This window comes from Theropithecus gelada, chromosome 4, assembly GCF_003255815.1.
Source record: "Theropithecus gelada isolate Dixy chromosome 4, Tgel_1.0, whole genome shotgun sequence".
NCBI lineage: Eukaryota > Metazoa > Chordata > Mammalia > Primates > Cercopithecidae > Theropithecus > Theropithecus gelada.
In genome coordinates this window covers 13,948,777-13,968,867 of record NC_037671.1, presented here as the reverse complement: position 1 = coordinate 13,968,867, position 20,091 = coordinate 13,948,777, and the positions used below count along the sequence as shown (strand labels likewise).

Sequence of the window (20,091 nt, the reverse complement as noted above, 5' to 3'; positions counted from 1 at the left end):
TATATATATATATATATATATATATAAGAAAAGATGGCAAAACGGGACTTATAAACATTATTTTAGACAAATTAAACTGTAAATTAATAACCTACATAATGTAACTAAGTTTTATTATATAATGAATAAAGTATTCAGTCTGTAGTCTTTCACTTCACTTACCCAGTCATGAACAAAGTTACTTTGTAGATGGCCTTAAATTATGTAGGCTTCATTTTTCCAAAATAAATTCAAATGCTTAACTGTATGTGCAACTTCATCCACTCAGACTTCACTAGAGCATTTAGTAATTAATAATGACATGATGAATATTTCTCCCCCACTAAAGGTGACACTTTGTTGAAGTGCTGGAGAAATGAGAATATTTGCAGATCAAATAAGACTGCCTAGTAAGTTTACTCAAAACATACCACAGGCTGGGCACGGTGGCTCATGCCAGTAATCCCAGCACTTCAGGAGGCCAAGGTGGGTGGATCACAAGGTCCGGAGTTCAAGACCAGCCAGGCCAAGATGGTGAAACCCCATCTCTACTAAAAACACAAAAATTAGCTGGGCGTGGTGGCACGCACCTGTAATCCCAGCTACTTGGGAGGCTGAGGCAGAGAATCGCTTGAACCTGGGAGGCAGAGGTTGCAGTGAGCCGAGATCGTGCCGCTCACTCCAGCCTGGGCCACAGAGTGAGACTGTCTCAAAAATAATTAATTAATAAATTTTAAAAAATGTGAAGCCACCATTTTTACCTGAGCTATCTTCATCATCTTCAACTCAAATTTCTCCTTCCAAGAGATACATTAAATTGTATTTATACAGATGTTGCTGAAGTGTTTTATTTACACAAAACTTGAAGACATTTCTCCAACAAAAAAAAGTCCATTTTACTTTTAAAATTATAAAAAAAAACACCACCACTCCAAGCTGTTTAACATCCTGAACTCTCTGTTAACACTATCTGACCAAATTTTAATAAGAAAGGTTAATTTTTATGAACAAATAGATAACTCAATTGCAAACTACCAACATATATTCTGTCTGAACTCAGCAGTTCCCAGGAATGCTGTTTGAAGGGGGGAAACTGAATGCATACAGAGCACGGAAGTCTGGCTAACGCGGCCTGAGCCCGCAGTAACCTTGCTCTTTATCTTCGTCTTCAGGCAGCCCAGGCTGGCAGAAAAGGAAAAGGAGAGCAGTAATTAGTCAAGGCCAAAGTGTCCTCCTCTTAGTCCCTAAGAACCCTGTGAGCCAATATGAGCATCACTCCTTTTTATCCGCTACATCTCACTAACTCAGGTATTCAGTGAAGCATCTTACATGTTTGTCAAAAGCTCATGTCAGTGTCCTTGGCAGAGACTGCCTGGTTATCCTCAGAAACCTCTTCAATACATGCCACTCTGAAGATGTACATGCCGTCTCTCAACAGTTTAACATAACAGGCGATTTTGTTGGATGTTGGAGATAAGACGGCTCTTTCTCTGTTATAGCATCAGATGAAGTGGGTGGCCTGGCTTTAAGGGCCACACTAGGAAAACTATATGTTGTTAATAAACAGAATGGCAATCAGCCCTATTGTTATTATTATTATTATTATTATTTTGAGATGGAGTCTCACTCTGTCGCAAGGCTGGAGTGCAGTGGCATGATCTTGGCTTACTGCAACCTCTACCTCCTGGCTCAAGCAATTCTCCTGCCTCAGCCTCCTGAGTAGCTGGGATTACAGGCATGCACCATCACGCCCAGCTAATTTTTGTATTTTTAGTAGAGACAGGGTTTCGCCACATTGGCCAGGCTGGTCTCAAACTCCTCACCTCAGGTGATCCGCCCACCACGGCCTCCCAAAGTGCTGGGATTACAGGTGTGAGCAACCATGCCCTGTCTATTAGCCCAATTAGATACTCATAAGTAAGAGGTTGGTAGGAGCTGGTATCAACCGAGGGAACAGATTCTCCCATCCCACCCAAACTCCAGGGCACATGCCTATTGAGAAGAATGGCAGAATCACCTGTGCAACGTAAGTTATTTCTCTATTTTTTTCTGTGTGCAGCATGTGTAATTTAATTCAGGCATCACAGATATGACTAGTTACCTATCCAACACCTATTCTCCCCCGTTTCCTTAATAACAGAGGCACTCACTTTTGGGGAGTGCTGTGACACACTCAGTCAAATTTTCACCTCTCCAGATTCCCCTGCAACTAGAGTGAGCCCTGTGGCCTAGTTCTGGTCACTATGATGCAGACAAAAATCTATCAGCTTGGGCTTCCAGGAAAACTGTTTCCCTGATTTTAAAAAGTAGGGAGGAAGCTGGGCATGGTGGCAGACGCTTATAATCCCAGCATTTTGGGAGGCTGAGACAGGAGGATAAGTTGAGCCCAGGAGTTCAAGACCAGCCTGGGCAACACAGCAAGGCCTCATCTCAAAATAGACTAAATGAATAAAAAATGAAAGAGGGGAGGGTGTTGGCACACATCTTTTACCTTTTAGTTTTACTCAACTCCTTCTTCCTGCCTGGGGTGTAGAAAAGATACCTAGAGGCTCAACAGCCACGCCGTGATTATAAAATTCCCAAGTCACATAAAGAATGGTAAAGCAAAAAGCTCAAAGAGCCCAGGTCCCTAATAACTACTTAAAGCTGCTGTGCCACTGGCCCTGGACTATGTTGCTGCTCTTCACAGGGGAAAAAATAAAAGCCCTACTTGGTTTCGCTGCCAGAGTCCAATTTCTGTTACTTGTGACCAAATGCAACACGCACATTTAGCTCACATTTAATCCAATTCTCTATTGGAGCTGGGAATTATTCCAATATTCTTAGCGCAGATTAGCCTTTTTTAATATCCTCTTTTAGTCCTATTTTGATTTGGAGATTTGTTGCTATTGCTATGTCCTCAAAAGAAAACAGTTTTTTCCCTCAATAATGTAAGTAATTCAAGATATGTGTACAAAGATACTCACTACAAATTTTTTTAATCATAATTAAAAATAACCTGGATGTCCCTCATAGGGAAAAGGATATTTAAGTTATAGCATGTTTATAAACTATTTTGCAGTTATTAAAAAATAAGATCTATATTGCTGCCTAAGAGGCAAGTCCTATTTTTATTGCTGAATGAACGAATAATATATATTTAGTATATCATTAAAATATATTTACAGGCTGGACGCAGTGGCCCACGCCTGTAATCCCAACACTTTGGGAGGCCAAGGTGGGTGGATCACCTGAGGTCAGGAGTTCGAGACCAGCCTGGCCAACATGGCGAAACACTGTCTCTACTAAAAATACAAAAAAAAAAATTAGCTGGGTGTGGTGGGAGGCACCTGTAATCCCAGCCACTCGGGAGGCTGAGGCAGGAGAATCGCTTGAACCTCAGAGGAGAAGGTTGCCGTGAGCTGAGATCCTGCCGCTGTACCCCAGCCTGGGCAACAAGAGCGAAACTCCATCTCAAAAACAAAAACATATATACGTACACATGTGTAAATATTTGTATATATTCTGGTGTAAGCATCAGAATAAATCTTTGGAAGAATATCCTCCCAACTATCAAGAAGTATTTATCTCTGGATCATGGATAAGAGGAAAGGCTGGGGAGAACAAGGAAATGTAACTCTTTATAAACTTCTATGTTGTTTATTACACAAAAGTAACTCCTATCTGTCTTTTTTTTTCTTTTTTTCTTTTCTTTTCTTTTTTTTTTTGAGACAGAGTCTCGCTCTGTTGCCCAGAATGCAGTGGCACAATCTCAGCTCACTGCAACCTCCACCTCTTCGGTTCAAACGATTCTCCTGCTTCAGCCTCCCGAGTAGCTTGGACTACAGCCTCATGCCACCACACTCGGCTAATTTTTTGTATTTTTAGTAGAGATGGGGTTTCACCATTTTAGCCAGGACGGTCTCCATCTCCTAACCTCGTGATCTGCCCTCCTCGGCCTCCCAAAGTGCTGGGATTACAGGCATGAGCCACCGTGCCCGACCCCCTATCTTTCAGTAAGTTGTAAAAACACAGAACGATCTAAGATAGAAATTAAATTTACTTTAAATATCACCACACAGAAATAAACTCAGCTGACATTTCTACAACATCCATTTAGAATCTAGACCTCTTACTTCGCATCCAAGTACATAAATAAATGCAAACTCTCATCCTCCATAACCGCCCTCCCCCTGTTGGGTTATCTCTGCACTTGATCTTAGCCAAAAGGTCTAGTGGGGTGATAGTCCGATTATCTCATTCGTCACTCCTTCTCATCCTCTTGCTGGCTTCATCTCCTCTACCTGACTTCAACACATTGGAGTAGCCCAAGAATGTTGTCCCGGGCTGCCTCTCTATACTGAGTCCCTCGGTCAACTCATCCAGTCTACGTTCAGCCCCCAGCCATGAGCTTCAGTCTCAGATATCCAGTTACCCACATGACAATGCCATTCAGATGCTGAAATCACATATGGAATGCATGTCCTGAATGTGAGATGCATATCCATCCTTATCCTCCCCCGGCCAATCAACTGGTCCTTTCCCAATCTTCCCCACCTCCTTAAGTGACACCGGTTTCCACCCAGCTGCTTAAGCCCCAAACCTAGAAGCAGCCCTTGATCCTGCCTTTTCCCACCTATCACATCCAAGCCATCAGCAATCCTTCCAGATCCTTCTCTACTGCCCATATCATCCAATTCCCCACCCCGAAACATACATGCCTTCGAAAATAGCCCTTTGACTACTACCCATTCATTGCAATTGGAATAAAATCCAAACTCCTTACCATGGCCTATAAGGTCCTGGGTCACCCCCACCATCCCCACCCACACCTTTCCTAACTTCATCTTATGTACTCTGCCCTTGCTTCTTCTATTGGGGCCCTCCCTAAATTCTTAGAATATACTAAGTATATTAGTATATTAATAGACTTAATCTCAGAACATCTGCCTGGGCCATTCCCTCTGAAATGGACTTCCTCAGAAGCTGCTGGCTCCATCTCAACCTTCAGATTTCAGCTCAAATGTCACATCCTAAGAGAGGTTTCACTTGGCCTTTCCTCCTTCCACGCTGTGAGTCTCTCTCTTATCCACAGTATTTTCCTTCTTAGCACAGGTATGAATCCTCATCTGTTTCCTTTATTACCACCACTCAATCCTATAGAACTGAGGTCAGGGATCCTGTGGATATCGTTCTACCCCAGCATCTAAGACAGTCCCTGGCACCTAAAAGACTTAGTTGTTTATTGAGTAATGAGCAGGCGCATACTCATATAACATTTCATACAAGTGGGATCATGTTATATATGCTTCTTTGCGACTTTTCACTTACTGTTAAACACCTTCTCAAGTCAATTAATATCATCTAAATCTTTCCTTGTAATGGCTACATGGCATATCATACGACTGGGCATCTAGGCACTTTCCATTATCTCCCTATTACGATCAAGTTTGTAACATATATTATCGCACGTATCTTTGCACTTGTCCAATTTCATCTTTAAGATAATTTCCTAGAAGTGGAATTATCAGGTCAAAAATAATAAAGCACAGTCTTGGACATGAAAACAGTTTTTTTTTTAAAAATCACCTACTCTATTTACTCTCAAGTTCAAATTAAACTAAATACAACTTTTGCAAAAATAATTACTATACTTTCAAGTTAAATAGAATTACATCCTTATAAAAATATACTTGGATATGGTCTGCTTACAAAATCTACTTTAGACCTCTAAATTACAGAAAATCCCCAAGTGGATATCTGTATAAAAAGCCATATTAGTAAAAGCTGTGAGAATGAACAAAATAATATTCAAAGAATCCAGCTGGGTGGGAGGGTTGCTGTCCTTAAAGAGACTGCATCCAAGAACAGAATAGTTGGTGGTTGTCTCACACATTCCATACTTATTTACTCTGTGATCCTCCATGACTCTGCCAGAAAATTCACGAAGCAGGAGCACCATCAGCTGAAGGACCATTCAGCAAAACACAGGGCTCTCAGAGATAACTATAAGCTTCCTCCTTTGAAAAGCTCAGAGTCAGTTCCATTGGTCTCAAATCCCCTTGCTTTAGTAGCTGCTGAAAGACGGTCATCAACCCCCACATCCTCACCTGATGCTGTGTGTACATCTCCTCCTGGACCCCAGTCCATCTACTGCTCTTCCCTGCCTTCCCCACTCCCTGAGGTCTTCCTCTCCTGCCCCTACAATTCAATCTGCCAGCAGCAAACGAATATCCTTAGCCTCTTCTAGAAGAAAATATTTCCTTTCCTCTAACTAAAACATGGCTGGTTTCTGAAGGTACCACCTCCCCTGACACCCTGACTCAATTGAAAGCTTTTTTTCCTCTGAAATCCCATGACTTCCTGGCCAGGCAGAGGGGTAGCGTTCTCCTTGCTCCCCACTGCTGCACACAGGCATGACTCTGACTCTCATAGACACCTCCCTGCTGATGTTTGTCATCCATCTGCATTCTACTATCAACCTCCTGGCCCCTTTGTCCACTGGGCCCTGGTTCCTATCAGCTTAGCAGTAATTACAACACTATCATGAAGCATCTGTTTTCAAGCTCCGGCTTCTTGGTTCTTCAAGTCCCTCCTTCTTCTAGTAGTTTCTTCAGTGCCACCACAGCTATGTGCACTCCAACCTGTTATCATCACAGATGTCTTGATTCTCAACATCCCACATTCTGACCACATCTTCCAGGCCTTTCGCCATCACTTGTTCTCCTTGCTTACCTGGACAATTTTATCCACAGGAAATGCCCATCCGTTGAACCCATTACTTTATCTAACTGGTCCATCGAAGGAACTGGCTTCAATTTCTCCTTCCCAGTCAGGCTTAAGGTGCATCACTCTAACAACTCCTGAGCAAACACCTCAATTTCTTGGACTGAGATTGCCTCTGGATTCTGGCAAAACCACTCCGCTAGATGAAGCCTTCTCTCTAACTTTCTTTACACCTGAATCTGAGCAGAATTTTGCTGGAGAAAAATCATGCAAGAAAGCTCATTACAAACCTCAAAAGGACACTTAAGGCTAACCAGAAATTACTAGAATCAGCAGTACACTAACTAGGAAGAAAGAACAGAAATTATTGTTAATGATTTTAAATGTTTCTCCATTAAGTTCAGTGTTGCTGCAGACATTGTATCCCTAGTTTTTTAAGAGTCTTATTGTTTATTGGTTGGATTTTACTCATGAATGGGTGCTGAATTTTTATCAAATGTGTTTTCTGAATTTACTAGAATAAGTATGTGGTTATTCTATTGATCAGGTAAAAATAAATTAATAGATTCTTAAATGTTAAACCATCCTTGCATGTATGATATCCATCTACTTCTAATGGCTTTTCTTTTTTTCTCCTCAATACACACACATATACACACACACACACACACACCCTCCACCCATACACATAATACTGGTGGAGTATGTTTGCTAAATTTTTAGCATTTTTGTATTTATGTTCATTTGAGACTGATCTATAATTTTCTTCTCATGATTGTCCTTGCCCTGTTTTGGTATCAAGGTTATAGAAACTTCCTAAAATAAACTGGGAAGCTTTCCTTTTTCCCCTCTTCCTTGGAATCATTTGTTTATGGATTACTTATTCCCTATAAATTTGATAAAACTTATATTAAAAATATCAGGACCTGATGTATTTTTTTTATAAATTAAGGATGGGCTTTTTATACTATCAATTTAATTTCTTTAATTATGATTCTAGGTAATACATATTCATCTAGGAAATTGTTCATTTCATCTAAGTTTTCAAATTTGTTGACATATTGCTGTTTCTAATATATTCTTTTGCTTTCTAAGACCTCTATGAATTGGTTATTTCTACATTGGTTATTTCTACATTTCATTCATATTCATCTAGGAAATTATTCATTTCATCTAAGTTTTCAAGTTTATTGACATATTGCTGTTTCTAATATATTCCTATGCTTTTTAAGGCCTCTATGAATTGTTTATTTCTACATTTCATTCAAAATTTCAATTGTGCCTTCTCTATCATTTTATTTTCTTGATCAGTCTGAAGTGGAAGTTTGTTTAATGCATTTAGTCTTTCTAAAGAACCAGGTTTGGTTTTACTCCTTCCCCTATGGTTTCCATTTTGTTTGTTTCGGATTTGAAACTCATTATTAACTCCCTTCTAATTGCTTTGGACTTGTACCAGTACTCTTTTTTCTAATTTGTTTTTCAATCATGTTCTGTCTACTTTTTCCCCTCTCCTTGTCCTTATACATTAGAATCAGCTGGTCAAGTTTCAAAAAATAACCCTGCTGGGGCTTTGAGAGTGGTAGATTTAATTCCTTTACTAATGTAGGCAGAATGGACACCTTTATGTTATTCCATCTCCCATTCATTGGTCCTGATTTTAGTGATAATGCATTTAGAATTTCACGATTAAGCAGAATACTGGCTTTTGAGCTGAGATTTATCATACTACAGAGTAACCAGTCACTACTATTTTATTAGGTTTTATGCAAATTCAAAAACAGATGTAGAATTTTCAAATGCTTTTGGAAATAAAGATAATCATAATGGTTTTTCTCCCTAGATCTATTGGTAATTAATGTATTAGTATATTCCCTAATATCAAACCATCTTTGCGTTCCTGGAATAAATCTCATTTGTTCATGACAATATGCTGCTAAATTCTGTTTGCCAACACTTTATTTAGAATTTTGGTGTGGTGGTTGTTGTTGTCATTATTGTTGTTGTTGTTGTTATTATTATTGAGATGGAGTATTGCTCTGTTGCCCAGTCTGGAGTGCAGTGGCATGATTTCAGCTCACTGCAACCTCTGCCTCACGGGTTCAAGCAATTCTCCTGCCTCAGCCTCCCAAGTAGCTGGGATAACAGATTCCCATCACCATGCCCAGCTAATTTTTGTATTTTTAGTACAGATGAGGTTTCACCATGTTGGCCAGGCTGGTCTCAAACTCCTGATCTTAGGTGATCCACCCGCCTCAGCCTCCCAAAGTGCTGGGATGAATAGGCATGAGACAACATGCCCAGCCTAGAGTGGTTATTTTAAGTGAGATTGTTCTGTACCTCTCTTTGCAATTTTTGTCGCATTTTGACATTGTAATGCAAGATTTATGTTAAAATTAGGAAATTTTTAATCTTCTATGTGCTAGAATGGTTTGAGCAGCACTAACATTATCCTTCCTTTAAAAAACTAGTAGAATTCCTCTGTGATATAATCTGGATCCTACACATATTTATAGGGTACTTCCTTGACAACTTTGTCTCTCTCTTCTATGAAGATTTTTCTGCTAAGGTGTCCCATCTATTTACAAGTTCATTTTGTTAAACTGTATTTTCCTGGAAAATTGCCCAGTTACTCCGGGTTCTCATCAAGACTTGGATGTGCACAGACATCTGCAAGTTAAAATGTTAAATAAACTGTAGTTCCTGCTTGACCCACATATTCCTCTCACCCTAAGTCTTCCTTATCTCTCTAACTGGCAACACCATCCTTCTCATTGCAAAAGACAAAAACCTAGAAGACTGACTTCATTCTTCTTCCTTTACCTACTGCTTCCAGCTATCAGCAATTTATTAACTCTAGCTCCAAAATATATCTGAAATCTCTCTATTTCTCACCACCTCCACTGCTATCCTCCTGCTTAGAATCACTATCTTGGACACAAAAAGACTTCTGGTTAGACTCTCCTCTTCCAGTCTTCATTCCTCCCATCAATTCTTAACATAGCATCTAGAGTAATTTTCTTAAAATATAAATCAGATTATATTATCCTAATCTATTCCCAGGTTAGGATCACCAATACCTTCACCAAAAACCACATATATTTTCTCTAATCCTTAGTATAAAGTTCAAACTCCTCAACATGGACCATGAAGCCTTACCTCATTGAGAGTTTACCATGCTCCCAACTTCACTTCAAATAACTGCCTCCCTTACTGTTTCTCAAAGATGACCCCACCTGACCCTGTTACTTTAAACCACAAGTCTAGTTTCTTCTTATTCTTGAAACCTCATCTTAAATGTCATTTCCTCAGAGAGACCTTTGATGAGCAACCTATCTTGACACTTCATACCACTGCTCTCTGCCAAAGCACCTTGTTAATATCCCTCAAAGCACTTGTTGTCATCATTTTGTTTACTTGCCACTTTTCTATCTTCCTTCAAAAAACGTATCTTTTAATGGGTTGCCTCCATTAAACACGTTTGTGTGTTAACCACTGAATAGGCTGAATATACCTAACCTGAAAATCTGATATCCAAAATGCTCCATAATCCAAAATTTTTTAAATGTCAATGTCAAAGAAATGTTCACTGGAGCATTGTGAATTTCAGATGTTTGGATTAAGGATGCTCAACCAGTACATATTCTGCAAATATTCCAGAATCCAAAAACATCTGAAATCCGAAACACTTCTGGTCTCACGCATTTTGGATGAGGGATGCTCAACCTGTATCTCTATGTCCATCATAGTAATTGATGCAGGGTAAGCATTCAGTTATAAACACTTACTGAAGGAATGACCCAGACCCAAAAGGATAGTTTCTAAGATGGGAGAAATTGCTATAAAGGAAAAGCTCCCCTGCAGAGATGCCCTATAAACAAAGCGTTACAGTATCTTTTAGAGCTTGCCCCCTGCCCTGACCCCAATTCACATCCACTGAACAGTGCAAATCTTTGCACCTACCTGAGGGCTGCAATCACAAAACCAGGCTTTGGCTTTCTTATGAAGTCTGAGATGATTTGAACCTAGAAGAAATTGGTCCATCTCTTATTACATTCACATTAGGCAATTTAAAAACAAGAACATACATCTAGATACATCCGCATATCAGAGTTATTTCACAGACCATTATATTACTTAATTATAGAGACCAACAACCAAGGATATTAACATAGAGATTAACATGTTCATTTGATTCCATTTTATGCATTCTCTCTGTCAGTACCACTGGCCCACAACATACCCAGAGGTATTTCATGGACACTGTCAAAGCACTGAATCCCTAACTCCTTGGAGTTCTAAGCTAGGGGCCGAAATAATCCAGTCTGAGGGATATTCTTTTCATTTCTTTTTTTTTGTTTGTTTGTTTTTTTTGAGACAGAGTCTCGCTCTGTTGCCCAGGCTGGAGTGCAGTGGCACGATCTCAGCTCACTGCAAGCTCCGCCTCCCGGGTTCACGCCATTCTCCTGCCTCAGCCTCCCGAGTAGCTGGGACTACAGGCGCCCGCCACCTCGCCCGGCTAGTTTTTTGTATTTTTTAGTAGAGACGGGGTTTCACCGTGTTAACCAGGATGGTCTCGAACTCCTGACCTCGTGATCCGCCCATCTCGGCCTCCCAAAGTGCTGGGATTACAGGCTTGAGCCACCGCGCCCGGCCTCTTTTCATTTCTTTAACAAAACACATAGGCCATCACTGACATGAAAACATAAGACAAGGACAGACAAGGGATACCTGTTTGACCTTGAATAAGGCTGACTAACTTCTTATAAGGCCCTTGCACATCAAGCACTCAGCCCAGGGCCAGGCACCCATAAGCACTCAGTGTGAGCTAAGAGAATCACCATCATCCCTCACTGGCAAGCCAGAGGACAGTTTTCTTGGTGTTTGGAAGAGAAAAGAACAAACGTAAAACCCCAAGGGAGGTATATTTAGGAGATGGTTGTTTTTAAGGCATTTAAGTTCACACAGGGACCTGTTATCAAAGAGAGATGAATGCAAATAGTAATTAATATCTTACAATATTTGAAGAGAAAGTTGCCTAAAATTGGGGATTTAGTCAAAATAAATGAATCCCCCAGGTTTCAGAAGACTAGGGGATACAATCTTCTCTAGTGCTTAATACAGTGTGGCTTTTTATCAGCTGTTCTCAAAGCGTGTCTGGGGAACCCCAAAGAAACCAAAGGTTCTGTGAAGTCAAAATTATTTTAGTAATAATAATAATAATATTAAGACATTATTTGTTTTTTTAAATTCTTACTCCCTCAAAAATGTCCAGGGGAATTTCCCAAAGGCTACATGACTCACAACAGATTAAACTCAGAAACAGATACGAGAATCCAGCCGGCTTCTATTAAGCCAGACATTAAAAAGATTTGCAAAAACATGAAGCAATGCTATTCTTCCCACATGCTTCCTGTTCTGAAAAGTCTAGTTATTTTTCACAAAAATCTGTTATTTATATCAACACGAAAAGGTTTATTGTTATTTTAAAATAAGTGTATTTTTTAAAATCTGTCTCAATTTTTAATATGAAAACTATTCACAGAGAGAACCCACATAAGCAAAAGCTCTTTGGGAATCCTTAGTAAATGTTAAATATGTAAAGAGGTCCTGATTCCATGACCTTGGAGAACCACTCACTACCAAACATGGATATTAAGAGAAGACAGTTTAAAAGGTGTCATCACCTTTAACTATACATAATGCAACACAGAGGGAGACGGTGTGTGAGGGATTGTGGAAATGGTTCATACAGTCATTATCATTAACTGTGTTAACTGGAGTAAAAGGCAGGATAGATAACTCAAATTTTAAAAGAATTTTTTTTTTTTTTGCTTTGAAATATATGTATGACCAGAAGAATATCCTTCCAAAAACCACGTGCCTTAAATTTCTGTGAAAGCAGCTGATTCTCAATTGGAAGATAAAGCTTTAACTATTATAAATTTATATGGGGATTCCTTTTGATTATTCTAATGGGAAGAGAACACTAGAATTTTCCCTCAGGGCAGAAGTAGAGAAGCAGGAGTCCAGACTCAACTCTCCCCTTCTTTGGGCTCCAAAACATGGGACGATATCCCAAATGGATAGAAAGAGAAGCCCCAGAGGATGCACTGACAAATTACAGTCCAGGGAGCCATAGCAGGATCAACCCATTTGTTGTTTAAAAAAATGTGTAAATGAGTAAAATAGAATATAGTCTATCAAAAGCACAATTTTGTATATAACTGAACATTTGTATGAAACTGAAAACTGTTTACTTAGAAGCCTAAACATTTTTCTCAAAATCTAGTCATTTTAATTTTTAAAAATACTGCTTCAAAATAAAACAATCGGCATTTTTTAAAAACACAGAAATTTGGATGTTAGGCTTTTCAAGATTTATGCTTCTTGACTGGTATCATTAGCCGCACTCTATCCTCAGGGAGGTGCCACAGAAGCGGCCAGTTCAAAAAGATGCAGCTATTTTGCTAGTTCTGGGAGTTTCACCGTCACCAACTGCCCATTCTCCAGCTAAAGCATTACCTCGTACTTCAACCAAGATTCTGCTAGAAAGAACACCTTTCCAAGTACCTTAGCACTTGCAGATCACAGAAAGATTGCAGATCAGCAGACTGTTTCCCCCAGAATTCCTAAGATTGAACAAAAGTTTTGTTTAAGTATAGTGTTATTTTTCCCTGGGAAAGATCTGAAGTCAGAAAATGTTCCAAACAAAAGAAACTTACCAGAACCTCCTTCTCAAGGTGTTCCAGGGCCTGAATATCCTTCTTAAGACTGCTCAATTCTTGAAGAACCAAATTTTGAAAGCGCTCTAGTTTATTGAGTCTAACAAACGTAAAAGCAGTAAATGTCATTGGGACGGCTTGGATGTGACAGCAGACTTTCTTAGTAAGTCATCTGATTACAAGGCTACTTCAGATTCTTCTCCAGACATTTCTTGTCATGGGAACACGTGGTGTCTCCCTTCTCTTCCCTTCCCTCCCTGCCTGCTCATCCCCAACCTGGAAACCTCACTATGCAAACTCTCAGGCCATCTTTTTCTTTTTTTTTGTTTCTGAGATGGAGTTTCACTCTTGTTGCCCAGGCTGCAGTGCAATGGCGCAATCTCAGCTCATTGCAACCTCCACCTCCCGGGTTCAAGTGATTCTCCTGCCTCAGCCTCCAGACTAGCTGGGACTACAGGTGCGCGCCATCAGACCCAGTTCATTTTTTTTGTATTTTTAGTAGAGGCGGAGTTTCACCATGTTGGCCAGGCTGATCTCGAGCTCCTGACCTCAGGTGATCTGCCTGCCTCGGCCTCCTAAAATGCTGGGATTACAGGCGCGAGCCACCGCACCTGGTCTCAGGTCAGCTTTCAACAGCAGCACAGAGGAAGCTGATTTTTTTTTAGTAGAGAACAGGACAGATGACTCCAGGGAAGATGAGACTGAGGCTCCCCATCCCTTCCTACCTTCTACTTGCTCCCCTTTCTCTTGCATTAAGCTGGCCCTGAAAGCTGTGGTCAGGAATGAGCTAATACACTCTTTTCCCACATCTACATTTTAGCTCTAACATTTCTAAAAGTCGCTATTCTTTGTCTAATGGTCATATTTGCTTATTTGTTAATTTTCTTATTTGCTTGCTTGTAGTTTGTCTTCTCTATTAGGTCAAATGTTTCCATGAAGAGCATCTAAAACTCGTGCTCACCTCACTCTCATACCAAGCACAGGGCCTGGTATCCGACGTTGCTCAGTGTGCATTTGCTGAGTGAACGCATAGATAATTGTGTGCCCTTGAAAGAGCATGGGAATGCCACAAATGCAAAGTCCTTCATGGGCTTGCTTTCACATTCAAAGGACACTGCATGCATACCAGACTTTGAAAAATAGTAAAAATTTCTATTCAGTCATAATGTATCCATTCTCAGAAACTTTCTGTCTCGGTTAAGCAAATCAACTGGCCATTCCTTTCTTCCCTTCCTTCATTTACAGGCCATTCTCTCCAACAAGGAACAAGTTCTACTCTCACCTTCCCTGTGCCATTCGACTCTTTGTTTCTAAAACCTCGCTCAGGAAGCACTTCCATTGTAATCACTCGGAATTAACTCAAACCACTACAGAAACCCATCCCTCCACTCGCCTTCCTCGCCCCTCTGAAATCCTGGCACCTTTGTATTTCTTGTTACATGGTCATAAGGGTGTGTGTGTATGTGCACATACAAATGTGTGTATTGTGTATGTATGGTGTTTTCTTTTTTTTTTTTCTTTGAGACAGAGTTTTGCTCTTGTCACCCAGGCTGGTGTGCAAGGGCATGATCTTGGCTCACCGCAACCTCTGCCTCCCAGGTTCAAGTGATTCTCCCGCCTCAGCCTCCCAAGTAGCTAGGATTACAGGCATGTGCCACCACGCCCAGCTAATTTTGTATTTTGAGTAGAGACGGGGGTCTCTCCATGTTGGTCAGGCTGGTCTCGAACTCCCAACCTCAGGTGATCCACCTACCTCGGCCTCCCAAAGTGCTGGGATTACAGGCGTGAGCCACCACGCCCAGCTGGTGTTTTCTTACTGTGGTAAAATACACATAACATAATATTTACCCTTTTAAACATTTTTAAGTATAAAATTCAATGGCATTAAGTATATTCACAATGTTTTGTAACCATCATCACTATCCATTTCCAGAACTCTTCCATCACCCCAAACAGAAATCTGTACCCATTAAACAACAGCTCCTCCTTCCCCCAACCTTTGGCAACCTCTTTTGCACTCTCTGCCTCTATGAATTTGACTATTCTAGGTACACCTCATATAAGTGGAGTCATATAACGTTTGTTCCCTGTTATCTGGTTTCTTTCCTTTAGCATCATGATTTCAAGGTTCATCCGTGGTATAGCATGTGTCAGAATTTAATTCTTTTTTAAGGCTGAATAATAGACCATTATATGGATATAGCACATTTCATTTAGCCGCATTTTTAACATATATATCCATGCTTGCCTTGTCTTCATAATTGGATAATAATTTTTTTTAAGAACAGCATTTTAGTATCATGGTAGACCATGAGGCTTAAGAAGGACATTTAGTTCCAACCCTTATCATATGAGTGAAGAACCAGAAACCCAGAAGGGTTAAATGACATATCAATCCTCATATCTGCTCAGGCCCCAACTCCTCAGGGCCCTAGCACAGTGGTCATGAGACAAACATTGTTGGTGAGTGATCATACTTCCATGACTTTGTTTGAAAATCTAACACTTACCTGTACAGTTGCATCTGGTTTAAAAGTTCTATTAGGCAATCTGGTGCTTTCTTTGCATTTTCCGAATTAAGTGGACGCTTTCCGTACCTAAGCTAAATCATAACAACAATAACAAAATGATCAAATTTGGGTTTAATATAATTACATAAATTGAGTGTATGTTTTGTGTTAAAAAGATGCTGCCAGCATGCAATGATATTCATAGCAAACATGAGTGCTAAACAAGTGTGATCAGGCATCATCCTACACACCTGTCAGGTATTACCCCAGGTTCAGTACCAATACAGAACAAGCTGAAATAGAAAAATTTACACTCATGCTACCTGATGTAGTTTGCATATTTGTCCCCACCCAAATCTCATGCTGAAATGTAATCCCCGATATCGGAAGTGAGGCCTGGTGGGAGGTGTTTGGGTCATGGGGACGGATTCCTCATGGCTTGGTGCCATCCTCACAATAGCGAATCATGACACCTGGTTATTTGAAAGTGTGGCACCTCCCCACCCCTTGCTCCTGCTCTCCCTACGTGACACACCCACTCCCCCTTGGCCTTCCACCACGAGTAAAAGCTCCTGAGGCCTCCCCAGAAGACAAGCAGATGCCAGTGCCATGCTTCCTGTATGGCCTGCAGAACCTGGAGCTAATTAAACCTCTTTTTTAAAAAACATAAATTATCCAGTATCAGGTATTTATTTATAGCAATTCAAGAATGGCCTAATATACTACCAATACACAGAATGAATACTGTGAATACATTTCTATGACTAATTGGCTTACACCGGTACCACAGAAAATAAGACTCTGGAGATCTAAGTTAGTTAAATGAATGTTGGTTAGAGTAATATACTTCTCTCAAATGTATGAATAAATAAGTCATTTGCGATTCATAAGTAACAGGACAAAAAAGGAAGATTGAAATGGTTCCAATATTCATCTTGTAGACAAGATTTGGGGATGGGCTGTATGCAGTGTCTCAAAGGTCTGCCACCACTCGGCCAACCACCAATCCACAGTCTACCTCCATCTTTGTCTCAGATTCCTCTCTCTTTTTTAAAAAAATAGAGACAGGGTCTTGCTCTGTGGCCCAGGCTGGAGCACAGCGGCATGATCATAGCTCACTGTAACCTTGAACTGCTGGACTCAAGGGATTCTCTTACCTCAGTCTCCTGAGTAACTGGGACTACAGGTGTATGTCACCATACCTGGCTAATTTTTAAAAACATTTTTGTAGACACAGGGTCTCACTATGTTGCATGGGTTGATCTTGAACTCTGGCCTCAAGCAATTCTCTCCTCTTGGCCTCCCAAAGTGCTGGGATCCATAGGCATGAATCACCGTGCCTGGCCCCAGACTCCCCTCTAGTCCACTTGGTTCCCTCCTTCCCCTCCTCCTTGTCTATCACTGTGACCAAATCATTGCTTTCCGGTAGTTCAGTTGTCTGAAAATGCTACCAATGAAACCAAACTATCAGTCTGATTTACACATAGGTCCACTTGGTCTCATTGGGGCAAATGAAAATGGAATAGCTGTCTGATAAATACAAACCACAATTCAGAAAGACTGAAATCAGTGACCACAGCTAAGACAAATACCCCTCCCCAAACACTTAGAAGCACCTTCACATATAAAGGCTAACAACAGCATTGATAAATAATATGAAGTTGTTACTTTAAATTCATAATGAACTAGCTTCTCCTTCTTTCTTCTTTTTCAGCTTTGTTGAAGTATAATTGACAAATAAAAATCAGGCCAGGTACGGTGGCTCACACCTGTAATCTCAGCAGTTTGGGAGGCTGAAGCAGGAGGATCATCTTAGGCCAGAAGTGTAAGCCCATACTGGGCAACATAGCAAGACCCTATCTCTACAAAAAATTTTTAAAAGTTAGCCAGGTGTGTTGGCATGCACCTGTAGTCCCAGCTACATGGGAGGCTTAGGTGAGAGGATCATTTGAGCCCAGGAGTTCAAGGTTAGAATGAACTATGATTTCACTGCTGCCCTCCAGCCTTGGCAACAGAACAAGATCCTGTCTCTAAAAAACGAAAAACAAAAGTTTTATGTATTGAAAGTATACACATGATAGATATATATATACGTTATGAAAGGATTACCACAGGCCAAGCTTGGTGGCTTACACCCGTAATCTCAGCACTTTGGGAGGCTGAGGCAGGTGGATCACTTGAGCCCAGGTGTTTGAGACCAGCCTAAGCAACAGAGTGAGACCTTGTCTGTATTTAAAAAAAAAAATTTTTTTTAAATGATTACCACAATCAAGCAAATTAACATATTCATCACTTCACATAGTTACCTTCTTGGGGGTGATGGTGGTAGGAATACTTAAGATACACTCTCTCAGCAAATTTCAAGTACACAGTACATTATCACTAACTATAGTGATGTTATGTTATAGGTTAGGTCTCCTATGCTGTATGTTAGGTCTCCAGAACTTACTAACTTGTAACTGAAAGTCTGTATGCTCCATCCAACATCTCCCATTTCCCCTACCCCGACCCTGGGGGTAACCACCATTCTACTCCCTCTTTCTGAGTTCAGCTATTTTTAGATTTCAATATAAGTGAGACCATGCAGTACTGTCTGGCTTATTTCACTTAGCATAATGTCCTCCAGATTCATAACGCTCTCGTTTTTTACGTTTTGTGGACTATTACCTCGTATTTTCTTTCCAGTTTTCTAGACAAGTTTTCAAAGGTTGGGAGAATGGCAGAATCGTTCAAGTTCTCCGGCACAACTTCTAGGGATGAAGTGGAAATTCCTTCTGGAAAACAAAAATAAAACATTGAATAAAACTAACAAAGTGTTCAAACTAGACTTGCTCAATTCATCAGTTGCCCAGAGGATGAGTTATTTGGAAGCACAGATGCGAACCATGGAAGCCCTGCTGACTGCCCGGACATGACCTCGTTTTCTGGCAAGTGCTCATTTCTTCCAAACCTTCCCAGCACTTGAAAGCAGGGCAACTGACATTCTGTCTAAGAAGCAGGCCAAGGTGTTGTAAGAGGTTCTGAGGAGGACATATGGCTAGGGTATTTCTCTGGTGTAACTGCTCCTGGGTGCCCCTTGCTTGCAAGGGGTCTGGTGCTGTTCTGAGGGATTTGCAAGCATCAGTTCTTTTAAGTCTCACAAAAATTGTGTGAAGTAGGTACTGTCAGGATTCCCGTTTAATGGAGCTCACATAAGTTTTGTGTGCTCATACCAGCAGCTCCTGGATTCAAATCCAGGCTGTCTGGAATCAATGCTTTCAAATCTGTTGTGTTGGAGCCCTTTGTTTCAAAATGTGTGGTACCATTTGTCCAGAAGGGCAGCCTCAAACATGCAGACATGTCATATCATTCTTCTTAATCGGTATAGATATTTCACACACAAAAATTTGGTTAATAACTATCAACTGTATCAGAGACCTACAACTTTAGGAACGCTTGGGCCTTGAAAATTGCCAGAAGGAAGAGTTAAGAGGAAGAAATAAAAATGCTAGGGGATAGTGGCACTTGCTTTTATCTATAATTTGTGCAACAATTTACTTGTCTCCGAAAGCACACAAAGCTTAGTTTTTAGGATTTTGTAGCTACTATGATCTTAAAACTATACCTCCCTTGTAATTCATGTTGGTACATCCTGTGCTGACCCACTTATCCCACTCCTACTTGAACCACTGGCTGGGTGCATGATGTTACCTGGCAATTCTCTTTCTTCTGTTATTGAGAAAGGGGATCCCGGAGCAACCTCTTCTTCCAATCTTGATTGTTTTGACTTAGCAAAACTACCTTCTGGTATGTCTAAAGGCAAACAGAGCAAATTTCCTTTTGACTCAAAATTATCTTGTTCATTTTTTGGCAGTTAATATCTGACTTTGACAAATAGCATCTGAAACTTGTCCCCTGCCTGTTGCTAATGAGTTACTCGGTGCATTGACTAGGCACAGCCCAAGTATCAAAGCACGATGTCTACTGATACCTGAACATGGGAACAGGCATCCCTTTGATGAGCTCAGTTACATTTAGGAACCCTCTGCTTAGCACAGACCGCTCACTAAGCAGAGCGTTCCTAAGTGAAGCAGTAATGGTAGACATCAAAAGCAACGTTTCCAGGGTTCTGAGCTACACAGCAAGACAGCAAGGTTACCAGGCAGATGGGCCTGTGGAAGTGCTTCAGCTCACAT

General features: G+C 40.6%; 1 protein-coding gene across 1 annotated transcript in view; it reads right to left on the bottom strand.

Annotated features, from left to right (window-relative positions):
• Positions 1–814: 814 nt before the first annotated feature.
• SYCP2L (synaptonemal complex protein 2 like) overlaps positions 815–20,091 on the bottom strand; it is an 86,643-nt gene continuing 67,366 nt past the window's right edge. The window contains exons 23-29 of the mRNA XM_025382310.1: positions 19,607–19,708; positions 18,584–18,690; positions 15,917–16,008; positions 13,407–13,506; positions 13,255–13,313; positions 10,645–10,706; positions 815–1,161 (exon numbers count right to left, since the gene is read on the bottom strand). Of these exons, the coding sequence (XP_025238095.1) occupies positions 10,682–10,706; positions 13,255–13,313; positions 13,407–13,506; positions 15,917–16,008; positions 18,584–18,690; positions 19,607–19,708 (485 nt within the window). The 3' untranslated portion in view covers positions 815–1,161; positions 10,645–10,681. The remainder of the gene's footprint in view (positions 1,162–10,644; positions 10,707–13,254; positions 13,314–13,406; positions 13,507–15,916; positions 16,009–18,583; positions 18,691–19,606; positions 19,709–20,091) is intronic.